The sequence below is a fragment of the Eptatretus burgeri genome, chromosome 4 (genome assembly GCF_056783735.1).
Source record: "Eptatretus burgeri isolate ZD-2024b chromosome 4, Ebu_testis_v1, whole genome shotgun sequence".
NCBI lineage: Eukaryota > Metazoa > Chordata > Myxini > Myxiniformes > Myxinidae > Eptatretus > Eptatretus burgeri.
In genome coordinates, this window is record NC_140964.1 from 113,895,606 (window position 1) to 113,912,185 (window position 16,580).

The 16,580-nt window shown below is 42.1% G+C and overlaps 1 protein-coding gene across 6 annotated transcripts in view; it reads left to right on the forward strand.

Annotated features, from left to right (window-relative positions):
• LOC147028918 (anion exchange protein 2-like) overlaps nt 1-16,580 on the forward strand; it is a 120,977-nt gene that overhangs the window by 74,594 nt on the left and 29,803 nt on the right. For all 6 annotated transcript variants that reach the window (XM_085879779.1, XM_085879784.1, XM_085879780.1 and 3 more), the window contains 4 exons: nt 6,020-6,155; nt 11,309-11,501; nt 11,591-11,699; nt 11,872-12,056. In XM_085879779.1, the coding sequence (XP_085735905.1) occupies nt 6,020-6,155; nt 11,309-11,501; nt 11,591-11,699; nt 11,872-12,056 (623 nt within the window). The remainder of the gene's footprint in view (nt 1-6,019; nt 6,156-11,308; nt 11,502-11,590; nt 11,700-11,871; nt 12,057-16,580) is intronic.

A 16,580-nucleotide genomic window follows, 5' to 3' on the forward strand; every position in this document is an offset into this window, starting at 1 on the left:
TATGTAATGCTCGAATATCGAACAGTCGAATAGATGTGCTAAATGCGCAATCTACATAAAATGTTTTATGCAACTAGTCTAGTTTCTCGCAGAGATGACCGTCACTCCCACATTGGTGTATTTTTATTATTACCTCCACCGCAGAAGGTGAAGGAGGTTATGTTTTCACCCCTCTCTGTCTGTTTGTTTGTCTGTGTACAGGATATCTCAAAAAGTTGTGGACGGATCCGGATGAAATTTTGTGGACAGGTTGGGTGTGTGACAAGGGTGAACTGATGAGATTTTGTTGAAGATCCGGATCTGACGACTAGAATTTTAAAAAGTGATTCTTCACCATTGAGAGATCGGACTCAAAAACGATATATAGCCCGATATCTCAAAAAGTTGTAGACGGATTCGGACGAAACTCAGTGGACACGTTGGGTGTAGTGTGTGACAAGGAAGAACTGAATCAATTTTGATGAAGATCGAAATCCAGATCTGGATATGAGAGTTATTTAATTTTGAAAGTGATTCTTCATCATTGAGAGAGACATACCTTCATCATTGAGAGAGACATACCATCACCATTGAGAGAGACATACCATCACCATTGAGGGAGACATACCTTCACCATTGAGGGAGACATACCTTCACCATTGAGGGAGACATACCTTCACCATTGAGGGAGACATACCTTCACCATTGAGGGAGACATACCTTCACCATTGAGGGAGACATACCTTCACCATTGAGGGAGACATACCTTCACCATTGAGGGAGACATACCTTCACCATTGAGGGAGACATACCTTCACCATTGAGGGAGACATACCTTCACCATTGAGGGAGACATACCTTCACCATTGAGGGAGACATACCTTCACCATTGAGGGAGACATACCTTCACCATTGAGGGAGACATACCTTCACCATTGAGGGAGACATACCTTCACCATTGAGGGAGACATTGAGGCCAAAAAATGATATTTAGTATATTTCATGAATGTGTTGAGCCCGATATGTTCTTGTGGATCAGGGATTGCTTGGCAGAGGTATGCACTTTACTGAGTGCCCTTCTAGTTATTATTATTATTGTTATCCCCACACTTTTGAAAGGAAATGTGGGTGGAGGGGGAGGCGGAGGGGAGTGTATTGTAATCCGGTCTGTCCGTCCTCCCCAATATCTCCTCCTAAACAGTTGTGCAGAAATTCACCGAACTTGGTGGCCATAATCATTACATGGCAAGAATGTGCGAGAGCAGTATCATTGTTGGTCTCACCCCCTGGTACCCTGGGATGGGTTCAAAATGTCAAATACCAAAAAATGCAATTACGGGCACATTTTAAGACATTTTTAAACATGTTTGATGAAACTGTTTATGCAATCAACATTTGGGGACACGTGAAATATGTCTAAAAAAGAAAATTCATTCCCGGTTCATGCCTCTTGGGGTGGGGACTGAGGGGGTCACGGGTCAACACAGAAGAATTTTTTGTTTTAAAACTCAAAATATGATATTAGGTCATTTCTGGTGGAGCGAACCTCTTGTCATCTTTCAACTTTGCTTTAGGTGGGAAATGTGGGGATTTACGATGGTGCATCAACGACCTTGCTCGAGTTAATATTATTATTTATTGTTAAGCCTACCCCGACGACCTGTAGAATAGGGGAAGGCTTATAGCTGTTGTAGGGTTTGTTTCTACAATTGGCACCCCCCAATTTTTAATGGTACCACAGAGTTTCTTCGACCCCCGAATAGTACTAAACTACCATTTAGAAAATCGCTTTTAGCTCGCCTGTTCGAAGAACAGAGAGCTATAGCTATACCCCGGGCGTGAGCGTCAGCGTGAGCGTGAAAATGTTAAAGTTTTTGGTGCAAGTTATTTTTAGCTCGCCTGTTCGAAGAACAGAGAGCAATAGCGATACCCCCGGCGTGAGCGTCAGCGTCGGCATGAGCGTGAGCATCAGCATGAGCATGAAAATGTTAAAGTTTTTGGTGCAAGTTATTTTTTCCTTTCTAATGTTTTTATCTACCACACTATTTTTAATACGCCCGATATATATATACATATATATATATATATATATATATATATATATATATATATATATATATATATATATATATATATATATATATATATATATAAATATATATATACATATATATATATATATATATATATATATATATATATATATATATATATATACATATATATATATATATATATATGTATATATATATATATATATATATATATATATATATATATATATATATGTATATATATATATATATATAGATATATATGTATATATATATATATATCGGGGCGTATTATGTGATACCAGTCGTTCGTCCGTCCATCTGTCTCTGTCTGTCTGTCTGTCCGTCCGTCCGTTCCTGTCCACACTCTAACTCCCAAAGTTTTCAACTTTCACGATTCATATTTGGTACATAGGTACAGACTGTGGAGACGGCGTGTCGTGACGTACGTTCGTCATCTAAAGTGGTTGCCATGGCAACCAGGATGCTGTTTTCCATGTAGTAGCACAATTCTGTATATACCTTCTTGTTCGGGCATATATTGTGCTCACTTGTGCTCTTGTTACTGATTACAATATACAAATACATATATTGCTTTCAAATTATTTGGATCAGACTTCACTGCAATGCTTTATAAAAAAATATTAATTATTAGATGAGTCTTTTAAAAAGGATAAATGTATAAACAGGCGAGCATTGGGTGGCTTTGACACCAACTGTGGTTATGCCTCTGCTGACGAAGTCACCGAAGGCATTACGTTTTTGGGTTGTCGTACGTCTGTTTTCTAATTTTCTCTGTTTTCTCTGCGACCGCTTATCTGATTAACACCAAATTTTCACCATAGGTGCGACTACTCATGTAGAAATATTTTAATGACAATTATGATGTCATAGGTCATGTGGTGTGGCAGCCGTGTTGGAAATAGGAAAAATTTGGGATCTCTGAATCTCTGAAACTGCTCCATGGGAAAAAATTGAAACTTGGCACGTCATCTTCCACATGGGAAATAGTGTGATTTTTTTTTTGATGTCATAGTTGAATACGCCGTACACTTTATCCGATCAGCATTAAAAAATTTTAGGGTCAACTCTGGCTAAATTGTATGGGGTAACAAAATTGATGGTCATCGGTCACATGGTTTGGCAACCTTTTTATTTTTTTTTTTTTAACATAAAAACCTTCAAAATTCTTCTTCAAAATGTCTGAACATATCAAGGCCAAATTTTACAAGTATGATCGCCTATCCATGAGGAACAAAAAGTTCTTCACCTATGACATCATCCGTAACATGATTTGGCAGCCATGATTTTTTTTTTGAAATATATTCTGCTCCAGAAAGGCCAGACAGATTGAGGGGAAACATCACCCACATATTCCCCAAGCCTTGGGGATACCACCATGGTTCATGAATAATTAATAGGTCATGTGGTCTGGCAGCCATATTGGATTGAAGGTGAGTGACATATTGGATTTAAATTTCAACCTAATCGGACACATGGTCTGACAGCCAGAATTATTTAATATTTAAATCTGGGTTCAGGAATTCAAATCAAACTTGGTACAAGTATGTATAATGTGGGCATAGGCATATCTGGTGACATCGCGACGTCAAAGAGTACCGTTCTAGTTCTTTTTTCTTCTTCTTTTTTAAGCTTTATTTCTTCCTGCATTCTCAGCACACCCAATTTCTGAGCTGTATCTCGTAATCAAATTTTTCATCAATAATGCAAATTGAAAGTACGCGGTCGACATTTTTATTTTATTTTCACATTGACCTAATTTTCAGGTCATGACCCAATTATAGACTTTTTAACATTTTTCATCAAAATTCAGCTAAGGGTTGTCTTGTCCGATCAGAACTAAATTGCCCTCTCTAGATAGCCCGGAGGAAGTTACATTTAAATTAAATTTACATCCTACCCTTCCATGGTATAGGTCAAGGTGTTACACCCCCGACGATGTGGTAAACCACCATTTACGGTAGATTTTTCTCCTGGTTTTTATTTTTCTGCCAATGTTCGAGCTGTATCTCAGAGCTGGCGGGGACTTTTTAAATTAAATTTTGCATCAATAATTGGAATAAAAAGGATGCGGGGTTGACACATTTGTTGACTTTGACCTCATCTTAAGGTAATGACCCAATTATAACATTTTAACATTCTTCAAAACTCGACTAACGTTTTTTCAGAACGAAATTACCCTCTCGATAGCCTCCGTCAAGATGCATTTAGGCTTAGTTGACGTCATACCCCTCTGGGTTAAATGTCAAAGTCAAATGGTGGGCTGAGAAAATACTCGTTTTTGCCAATGCGGAATCTCAGACAGCTTGACCTTCCAAGATGTTCTTGCATCATATTAGTTCACTTGATATTTGATTGATTAGTGTCCTTGACTTTTATTTTTTTTCGTATTGTGACCTAATTAACAAAAAAAAAACACCTTTTGTTATCATAACTTGAATAATTTTCCTCTGATTTTTCATGATGTTGGGTTTTGTGGATAGATTGTAGATGGGGACACATTTTCTTTATTTACACTCTATCCCTAAATGATTAAGGTCAAAGTCATATTGTGGTCCGATTGGCCATCATTGGATCACGGACCAATAGTAAGTCTCGGATGATTTGGGGGCGGCTTACCCTTGGTAATCGCTTTGTGATCGCAGATATCTAGTTGTTATTATTACTATTATTATTATTATTATTTTGTACAAACCTTCACATTATTGTTGTAATGCCATAATCATGATCACTAGATGGAATTGACTGATTAATTTGTGGTTATAATAATTTTTACTTTCGGTAGCTGTGCAGACCAGCGACTCTTAGCCTATACACCACCTGTGTGTAGGTACACATGCACACATTTTCTCCAAATTTCCCTCAGGCGAATATTAAATAATGCTCGTGACCATTAGGAATGTGATTATATGTTGAATAATGGTCACAATTGGCTTTATTGGGGTCGGTGACCACAAGATATAACTTGTAAACAATCCATGTGCAGTCCACATATAATCTCACGGCTGGAAAAATTGGACGGGAAAAGTGACACATTATTTATTCATGCCTAAAGACCAAAATTTAAGCACCTTTTAAGAGCTAAAGATCGATGAACTGGCAGAATCGCCGCGGCCTACAGATATACACACTCGCCTCTAAGTTGTCTCGCCTTGGATCGAATCTCTGCCCAACTGTAAACTGCCAACCTGGTGTTTCACAGGCAGGGTAATTAATCAATTTGTGGTGCCATCCTTCGGATGGACGTTAAACGTGAATCCTGTTTGCCGACATTAGTTGGTGGATGTTAAAAAATCCCATGGTGTCCTTCGTGAAGAGTAGATGATAAATTCTTGCCATAACCTTCATAAAATTGCAAGCCTGGGCAGCCGGTTCGTGAAAGACTTGGGCCAAGCTTTCCCCGGCCAACCCCACATGAACATGGGAATCATTGTGAACATTAGATAATAAAAAGAAGCAGATATTAGCTAAATATCAATGCGTCCTAGCTTGGCGAGGCAGCTTCGGTCCGTTAGTCTGTGGGGTATGCAATAAGCATGGAATTCCTCAAGGATGTCGGGTTTTCTCCAAAAACATTTCAGTTGAGTGTTAAATAGTCGTGACTGTTTCAAAAGAGCATTGGATGGAATTGACTGAATGGTTTGTGGTTATAATTTCTTTGACTTCCGGTAGGTGTGCCCCATTAAATGCCACGATAAGCTGGCGTTTGTCTCAGGCAGAAAACCCCCTGGAGGAGAGAGGGAGGGGTGTGGGGGCAAACAAAGTCGCTATAACCTTAGTCCCACACGAAAGTTTGGTTGAGATTGGATAATTAATGACCAAACGCATCGCAGACAGACAGACGGACACAGACAGACACCAAATTGCATGTTTTAGTATGGTGTTAAAATATTCAGCAAAGGTTTTAATTGCTTATTGGTGAAGCCCTGCTCCTCTTCCTTGATGCATTCCCCTTCCTTCAATAGGAACTGTACTGCTGGACCTCAAACAGAACACTCTTTCGGGGATCGCTCATCAGGTGGTCGAACAGATGATCATTGAGGACCAAATCACGGAATCGGATCGTGCCAAAGTACTGCGAGCACTTTTGCTTAAACACAGGTAAACCGAAGGTGTGTGTGTGTGTGTGTGTGTGTGTGTGTGTGTGTGTGTGTGTGTGTGTGTGTGTGTGTGTGTGTGTGTGTGTGTGTGTGTGTGTGTGTGTGTGTGTGTGTGTGTGTGTGTGTGTGTGTGTGTGTGTGTGTAACAAATGAGTGGAGGTGAGCAGTGATTCTGGATTTTGGTTGATTCACTGGAAAGGGGTTCATCGTGGACCAAATGCACCCTAAACTAACCTGGAAGTTGGGATGGGGGGGGGGCAAAGCACGGATCGAGCAGAAGGGTACAAGATCACAAAGGAGGTGGTGGAACACAGAAACCACCGACCTCTCTCTGATGTGAAAGAGATAGGCCATAAATGCAGCTTCATCATGGGAGATTCCAATGATCTTGAAGGACCTGGTTTACATGACATCAAGGTGAGCAACATGTGAAGCAGGGGAGCCAGCCCAGAGGAAATACAAAAAAACAGACACAGGTGGAGGCCATTCAGCCAATCATGCCTGTGTGAACACCATACTAATTTATCAACACAAGATGGAAAATGCCAAAAAAACATTTGTATTTTTTTTCTTCCCCCTCAGAGGAGGGGCCGTGGGCTTGGTTAAAAACACACAACCCCCCTTGACGAGACCCCCACAAACAGCACTCCATAGACATGCACACAATCACCCATCAATGCTCAAACTTCCTCAAAGTCCTGTCAACATCCCCATACCCCTCTATCTCCATAACTACCAGGTACATATCTAATTCTAATTTATACTTATCCACTGTTTCAGCTGCCACGACTTTTCCAGAGAAGCCATTCTATGCATTAACTACCCTCTGAGTAAAAGTCCCCTGCCTTACTACCATATTAACTCATCCTCTTTACTCTCAGGCTATGGCCCTGGTCTGATCACTATCTACTCTGTTGAATAATTCATCTACACTTATTTTATCTCTACCTTTCATTATCTTAAACATCTCTATCACATCTCCTCATAACCGCCTCCTTTCTCGTGTATAAACGTCTGTCTCCTTCAGCCCCTCCTCATTGCTGAGTCTAGCTCGGCCCGGAATCAATCTAGTCGCCCTGCGCTGAACCCTCTCTCTGGCATCTATGTCCTTCCGGAACTGTGGTGACTAAAACTGCTCACAATATTCTAAATGTGGCCCTCACTAAATTTCTGTACAATGTTAACACCACCTCTTTTGATTTATAATTGATCCCCCTCCAAATACAGCCTAAAACCCTATTTGCTTTACCTCGAGCTGCCTGGCCCTGTGCTGCCTGCTTACCTCCCATATCTATTCCCACCCCCAGATCCTTCTCATGTGTGACGCGCTCCAAAATTACCCCTTACATCCTGTAATCTCTATTTTCATTGTTCTTTCCCATCCCCAACACCTTACACTTGCTCAGGTTAAATTGCATCTGCCAATCTATTTCCCAATCCATACAAGTATCAATACTCTCTTGTATCTGATCACCACTCCCTCTGCTATCCACCTTACCTCCAAGCTTTGTGTCATCTGCAAATTTGGAAAGCTTACTCTTTACCCCATTATCCAAATCGTTGATGTAAATAATGAATAGTAATGGTCCGAGTACTGATCCCTGAGGTACCCCACTACTTACATCCTCCCAGCAAGACATCCTCCCACTCACAGCCACTCGTTGCTTCCTACTAAGCCAGTTTGCAATCCAATGAGCTACCTGACCAGCCACTCCACAAGCCCTCACCTTGGCTTCTTAAAGTGCCTTAAAGTGCCTTCTTAAAGTCCTTCAAATCAAATGCCTTCTTAAAGTCTAGATATACTATGTCCACTGCCTTTCCCTCATCCACCCAATCAAACACTGCTTCATAAAACTCGAAAATATTTGTTAGACACGAACTACCTTTGGTAATTCCATGCTAACTGCCTTTAATTAGTTTGTATTTATTTAAATGGTTCCTCATCCGGTCTTTAATTAATGTCTCCAACACCTTCCCCACAACTGAAGTCAAGCTAACAGGTCTATAGTTTCCCAATTCTTCTCTGGATCCTTTCTGAAATAATTGTGTTGCATTTGCTACTCTCCAATCCTCCGGTACCTGTCCTGACTCCAGTGAATTATTGAAAATATATATTAACATCTCACTTCCCTGCTCACTCACCTCCATCAATACTCTCGGGTGCATATTATCTGGACCAGGAGCTTTATCTACTCTTGGATTTCCGAGCTGTTCCTTTACTTCCTCCACTCCAACCTGGATCTTCTGTAAAAGCCCTTCCTCGCCTCCTCAATAGATACTCTCAGCTATTGGAAATTCTCCTGACTGTTCTTGTGTAAAAGTTGAAGAAAAATACCTGTTTAATAAGCCTGCCATCTCACTTTCATCACTAACCACTCTCCCGGTGCTATTCCTCAATGGGCCCACACTGGTCCTCACCTGTTATTTTCCCCTGATGTACTTAAAGAAACCCTTCCTATTATATTTAATATTCTTTGCCACGTCCTTCTCATGACTTGTCGAGTTATTTTCTTCATTTGCCTCTGTTTACTCCGATAGTGATATAAATCTAACTTCAGTCCTGGTATTTTAAACCTAATAAATACCTTCTGCTTCTCCTTATTAGCGTTCCTTGTCTCACTGCTCAACCACCCTGGTCTCTTTCTGTTTCTAGTTTAACACCTCATTGGAATGTACTTGCTCTGCACTCTCCACATTTGTTCCTTGAAGGTTTCCCCTTTCTCTGATGTTGATTGTCATGTTGCTCGAGTCTCCCAATCTACATCATCCAATTATCTCCTCATACCCTCAAAGGTTGCCTTCCTGAAATCGAATAGCCTCACCCTACTATCCTGAACTCTAACCCTAAACAAAATCTTTGTGCACACAAAGTTATGGTCACTTGCTCCTAAATGCTCCCTGACCTCCACCTCCTCCACCATATTGGGATTGTTCCTGAAAAGGAGGTCTAACACTGAGCTCCCCCTCCTGAGCTTATCTACAAACTGGGTTAAAAAGCAATCTTGGAATAAAATGAGGAAATCGTCATCCGCTCTGCCCTTTCCCTGTTCCTGTCAGACCCAATCTATCCCTGGCAAGTTAACATCCCCCATAATCAATACTCTTCCCTTACCACATCCCCTTTTGAATTCTTCATGTACTCCTCCTTCCTCCTCTTCCTTCCCACCCAGAGCCATATAAAAGCATCCTACCAGTATCTTACTGTTTTTTTACAATCTCTAATCTCTACCCACACAGAATCCTCAACATTTATTCCTTCCTTAACGTCACCCCTTTCTCTTGATGCAATGCTGTCCTTTACCCAGATTGCTGCTCCTCCTCCTATTCTCTCCTTCCTATCACACCGATACACCTTGTCGCCTTGTAATCCTGTCCTCCAGTTACTCTCCTCCTTAAACCATGTCTCACTCACTGCAACTATATCGTACTCCTCACTATCAACTTTGGCTTCAAGCTCTTCCATCTTATTATTTAAACTTCTGACATTGGTATCGAATATGTTTAACTTTTCCCTTCCTGAAATTCTATTTTCCTGCCTGGCCTTACTCATCACAATTACATCATCAGGTCCTTCCTTAATACCTTCCCCACGCTCCTCTGACCTAAAAAAAAGCCTGAATTCCTTCCTCAATTTCCACTGCAAACCTTGCTGCTCCATTTCGAGTTAACATACGGCCGTCACTCTGGAAACACTCCCTTTGTCACTGAAATGATTCCCACTGCTTCTTAAAGCAGTATTCCCCAAACTGTGGACGAAGGCCTTGAAGGTGGATAGGAGTTCAGATGTGCCATGGAAGAACTTCGTTCGATGCAGGATGCCCAGTCAGTGGCTGACTTTGGAGGCCAGCTTGGAAATGTGTTTTTCCCAAGAAGGATCATGGCTGAGAGTGATACCCAGAAGTTTGAGTGAGTGAACTTCCTCAAGAAGATTGTGAAGAAAGTCCATGGGATGGTTTGCCAGATGATGATCCTTTTTGAGAGAGAGATTGTGAGAGTGTGAGATTTGTTAGGATTGAAAGAGATATTCCAAGTGTTTCACCAGCTTGTGATTCTCTCAAGGTATGAAGAGAGGGAGAGGCTGCTGTACTGGCTGTTTAGCTGAAGGATGGGGGATGTCAAGGCAGAGGGTGAAGTCGTCAGCAAAGAGATAACAGGGTTTTCTCAGAATCAGAGATATCGTTGATGAAGATTAGGAATAGGATGGGGCCTGGAATACTGACTTGGGGCACTCCAGCCGTGACAGGTGGAGGAGAAGAGAGGACTCCGTTGAGAGCCACATGATGGCTACGAGAGTAGAAGTCAGTAAGACATGTATGGAGTTAGCCTTGGATGCCATAGGAAAATCGTTGAGAGCAAGGTGGGGTGCCAGACTGGGGCTGACAGGATGGCCAAGAGGTATGCACAGTCGCCTTGAAGCTATCTTGCCTGGGTTTGAATCTCGGCTCGATTATAAACTATCATCACAGACAGGTTGATTCATCAACGTGTGTGCCGACCTTCAGATGTACGTTAAACTGGCGTCCCATCTGCCAGCATTTGTTGGTGGATGTTAAAGATCCTATGGTGTCCTTCGTGAAGTAGGCGAGCTATCGCCGGCACCATGCCCAAATTGCAAATTCCTACCCTTACTACTTGAATGTCAGGACTGGCCAGCCGGTTCTTGAAGACTCGGGCTAAGCTTCCACCGGCTGACCCCACAAGAAAGGTGGGACAATGTGGCCGTTAACGAAGAAGAGTGCTCGACTATATTGAAAGCTTGAGATATGTCTTGAGATACAGCTGACTTACTAGCAGATGGAAGATGACATTGGGGCAAATGATAGGGGGAAAAGAGCAGAAAGGATTTGCAAGAGCAGCAGAACAGGTTTTTTTTGGACACGTGAACTGATGCCATCCAGTCCAGTTGCAAAATCAGTCAAGGGTCACGAGAAATGTCTACACCTTCTCAGATGCAAAAGAAGCAGCGTCCAGGAGCAGTTGGCTGCAACTGGGTGGTCGGGCGGGTACAGAGAGCAGGCACGTGCATTGTTGCTAGCTTGCGTAGCCCTTTGCACTATATGAAATGTTTCCACACCTTGGCTCTTGCATCTGTGCCACGTTGTTATTAAGGTGTGTGCTTGACCAAATTTTTTGTTGTCGTTTTTCCGATAACAGACATCCCAATGATGATAAGGAGGCAGGTGGCCATTTTTTTCCTCGGACATTGTCCGCCACAAGTCTGGGTTCGCTGCTTGGTCCAGGCAGCAGTCATCCTTCACAGAACAATACGGCCGAGCCTTGTGTTACGCAGCCACTCGTAGGGGCGGTTTCTTTGGAAATTGGTGATGGACGACATGAGGGTGCTGAGGTTTGTCACAGACCTGCGTTACACAGTGATTTGTTTCCTGTGGTCTTCTTGACAATTGGAGCAACAATGTGATGTGCTTTTTGATGCAGAAGGATGGGGCTATACCATTTAGTGATGGTCACTACAACAAGTCCAAGGGAGACCTCAAGCTCCTTGAGAAGATCCCTTTTGGTGCTGAAGCCACAGTGGTTCTTGTAGGTATGTTTTGTCTCTGGCAAGTGTTAGCTTTGAACAACAGTTTATGCACAAGTGGTATAGTTAATTTGGTTGTGTTGTGTTTTTCTGCAATGATGATCATGTCACCTGATGTCAGCTTTTGAGGAATTTATCATACTTTTTCAATGTCACCTCCCTCGGCAAACCCATGCAGGCTGCGTAGAATTCCTGGAGTCCCCAGTTATGTCGTTCGTGCGTCTCAGTGAGGGGGTGCTTCTGGAATCGGTTTTGGAGGTTCCAGTGCCCGTGCGCTTTCTCTTCGTCATGCTCGGTCCCAGCGAGAGCCCCTTGGACTACCATGAGATTGGCCGTTCCATCTCGACTCTCATGTCTGACAAGGTACATACATGTGCTGTGGATGCCAACTCTTTGTGTCGTGTTGTGATGCGATTGGTGGAGGACAAAATAAAACTGCACTTGATTGAATAGGCTTCACTGAAAATTACTCGTGCACAAGGAGGTCTAGTTGGGTCACACAAATTTCCCTTTGAATCGAAAAAATAATCTGTAACCAACCTTGCTCGTCACCATTTGGAATTGTTCCATCCATCAACATTTGAAACCTCTGCACTGTGCATTTCTTAAAAAGGAAAAAAAAATCCATTTCCCTTGCCTTTTTCACAGAAAAACGCTGCATATTCCATCCCACTTACTCTGACCACTAAGCACTTTCATAAACTCACTTTAAACTAGAAGGGCACTCGGTGGAGCGCAAACCTCCGCCCTGTAATGCCTGATCCACGAGAACATATCTGGCCCATTACATTTTTGAGATATCATGCTAAATATCGTTTTTGAGCCCTTTCCTTCAATGATGATGAATCGCTTTAAAAATTCTAGTAGTTGGATCCAGATCCAAATCCAGATCTTCACCAATATCTAATCAGTTCGTCCTTCTCACACACCCAACCTGTCCCCAAAATTTCATCTGGATTTGTGCACGACTTTTTGAGATATCCTGTACACAAACAAACAAACAAACAAACAGACAAACAGACAGGTAGGAAGGGGTGAAAACATAACTTCCTTCACCTTCGGTGGTGGAAGTAATAAAAATCCATTTCTTGGTCAAAACAAATAAATACAGTGTACATAAAATCCATTGGATTTCCATTCCACAAACTAAAATTAAATCAGCTGTACTTAAAACTAATCAAATTGACTGACTTTTGTGACCCATCTGTATACATAGACGTCACCGTTGTGTGACATTGGCAGGAAGAATTTGAATCGAAGCAGTCCTTCATAATTTCATTTGGATGTACAACATCGCCAAAATGTAATTCCACATTTGTGCAGACGATAATGCAGAATCTACTTATTATAAGTTACTGGTGGCAGCCCAGTTCTGGAAAAACACACCACAGCCTCTCGACCCCGATCACCTGATCAACCAACTGAGGACAAAGTTGAGTCACCAGGTGAACAGCACTCCAAATTGCAGCTCAAAACACTCCGCCCATGCAAAATTACAGCGATGTGGTGACTACCAGAACCATCCTCTGCTACCAGATGCCAAAGGAAGCAGAACTGCAGACATTCCACTCCATAGTTACCAAACATTCAACACACTGTTCCCCCACAAGACAAAGCAGCTATGCCACCTCATTAAGAAAGCATACAGGTGTGCAGAAATAAAGCAGCCAGTGTTGGAGCTAAAAGAGAGACGAAGTTAGTGATAGACGGCACAAGCTGCACGATCGGGCGGACACGGGCCCGTCGTTACGATACGAACACTGTTACAAACGTTAAAAGAGCAACCACCAGGGTCATGATCATAGTGAAACCGTAAAACCAAACTCGGCCCAAAACGGCCCGACCACCCTCGTGTCGCGCCTTCATCGAGACCCCACTCGGCTGTCAACGAGCACACACGCTTGTTCCCGCCAATACTGGAATGTTAACCAACGGTCCTGACTTTAACAAGCATCTACACAATCACTATCACACCCAATTTTGAAACCTGCTCAGAAAGCCAATCCCAATACAAAATCTCCTAAAGAATAACAAATATAACCCACTGCTTTCAAACCAACCGAGCTCTATTCATACCACATAGCCACTCTATTCATACCACATAGCCACTCTATTCATACCACATAGCCACTCTATTCATACCACATAGCCACTCTATTCATACCACATAGCCACTCTATTCATACCACATAGCCACTCTATTCATACCACATAGCCACTCTATTCATACCACATAGCCACTCTATTCATACCACATAGCCACTCTATTCATACCACATAGCCACTCTATTCATACCACATAGCCACTCTATTCATACCACATAGCCACTCTATTCATACCACATAGCCACTCTATTCATACCACATAGCCACTCTATTCATACCACATAGCCACTCTATTCATACCACATAGCCACTCTATTCATACCACATAGCCACTCTATTCATACCACATAGCCACTCTATTCATACCACATAGCCACTCTATTCACACCACATAGCCACTCTATTCACACCACATCGCCGAAGGAACTCTGATGTGAAACACACGGCCCAAACTGTGTGATTTAAGTCACGACGGTAAAAGTTCCTTTTCAAGAAACTCATTAAAACACACACGATCGACTTCAAATATTCCACTAGACATCGAATCACCGGTCCGCGTCACACACTGCGCTCCTTCCCTCGCACAATCGGCATTATCATCCTTTATTATCGTTATTATTATTATTATTATTATTATTATTATTTTTAAATCGCATTGCACGACTAATCACTTGCACAGCTAAGAGCCAAACGCCTCACAATTCGAACACAAACACTTTGCGGAGCCTGCGTGTAATTAATTTTCACGCGGTGCCAAAAATAAGTCACCTACTCCTTGCGAAGGATACCGTCTAAATGAGGAACAGATGAAATGTCATAGCACTATCACCCAGCCTGCACGTGGAAATAAACTAGTTCAACATCTTTCAAATCATTACACTCATCTGGAAGGGTGGGGAGGAGTTTTTCATCAAAAGTTTGGGGTAAAGTTTATTTGCATATTTATCCAACCATATTCATGAATCAATATTTTAAACCAAACTTTTTTTTCTTCACCGCTTGATGTACTTGCTTCACAGATTAATCATTGTGAGAGGTGTTTGTCCTGCTAATGTCTCGTAGTTATTATTTCATGGCAGTCTTGCAGCAATTCACCGTCCATGCTCTGATTCCATAATTCTCATTTGAGTTAACTTTAGTTTCTTTATTATATGCAAGGAATTTTGGCTGCAAAGTATACTCCTCTGCTTGAGTCGATAAAGACCATACTTGTTACTCAGCGTCTGTGCCACCGGCCCAGCTTCCTGAACAAGGGTTACACTAGATGGTTTGCCACTGCCTTCCCAGCAGTAGTTTGGGCAGCAATTTGTCTTTAATATCCATCAACTAATGTGGGAAGACAGCACGCTTAGTTTAACACCCATCCGAGGGGGGTTCCGCAAGAAGAAGTAGATTGCACATGTAATTTTTGAGTTAAAAGTGTTGGTCTTGGAACACTCGACATTCCCATCCTGCCCATGCGTGTCCGTGTCAATGGGACAGCTTAGGAAATCGTTTTATCTCACGACCGAGCGGGTGGTGCCCGCATTCTCCAGAAAGGAATTTCAGAAGTTTTGTAGCATTAGTGCTGATGACGTTTTGCCCTGGGAACACACAGTCCACGCAGCTTTTGCATATAGTATTTCTCCCTTTGCTGTGATACCATGTCATAAATGCACATAAGCATTTCCAATTATAGGATTCATATTAATCTGTAACTGTTATAGGAACATTGCTTGACCAAATAACTACAAAGGCAACGTGAATTAAATAAATACTATGTGAAAGCTAAGAAGCACTCTTGTGCAAACTGTTCCAGTTCTCCCAGATTTGAAGGGTCCCTTCTCCCAACTGCTGTTTTCAGATCTCCCCACAGGTGCTCAATGGGATTTAGATCTGGACTCATTGCTGGTCACTTCACAACAGTCCAGTGTTTTGTCTTGAACTATTCCTGGATGCCTTTTGAAGTGTTTGGGGTCATTGTCCTGCTGCAAGACAGAGACCCAGCTTTCTGACACTGGGTTGAACATTGAGCTCCAATTGTCATCTCCTGATTTCATGATGTCGTGCACACATTCAAGGCACCCAGTGCCAAAGGCGGCACAGAACCCCCAAAACATCACTGAACCGCCTCAATGTTTCATTGTAGGGAAGATGCTCTTTTCTTTGAAGGCTTCATTTTGTTTTCTGTAAACATAGAGATGATGTGCTTCACCAAAAAAGCTCTAATTTTGTCTTGTCTTTCCACAGGACATTCTCACAGAAGGATTTTGGCTTGTTCATGTGTGTTTTGGCAAACCTGAGTCGGGCTTTCTTATGTCTATCTCTCAGCAGTGGGGTCCTCTTGGGTCTCCTACCATAGAACCCCCTTTCATTGAGTTGGCGATGGATGGTGAGAGTTGAAACTGTCGAACCTGTGTGTGAAGATCAGTTTGAATCTGTTTGGGAGTTGATCGAGATGCTTTCTCCACCATTCAAACAATCCTTCACTGCAATCTTCGATCAAGTTTTCTCTTGCGGCCATGTCCAGGGAGGTTGGCCACTGTGCCATGGGCCTGAAACTTCTTGATAACATTGCGTATGGTGGACACAGAAACATAAAGGTCTCTGGAGATGGACTTTTGTAGCCTTGAGATTGGCCATGCTTGGTTAGAATCTTGTGTCTGACCTCAGAAAATTCTCTGGTTTTCATTATTTTCTCCATGCTTATTGCGGGACACACAGTGACACAAAACAGCAGAATGACTCCTTTTCTCTGTTCAACCTGGTTGAATGAGGGATTTTTATATCACAGGCATCTGC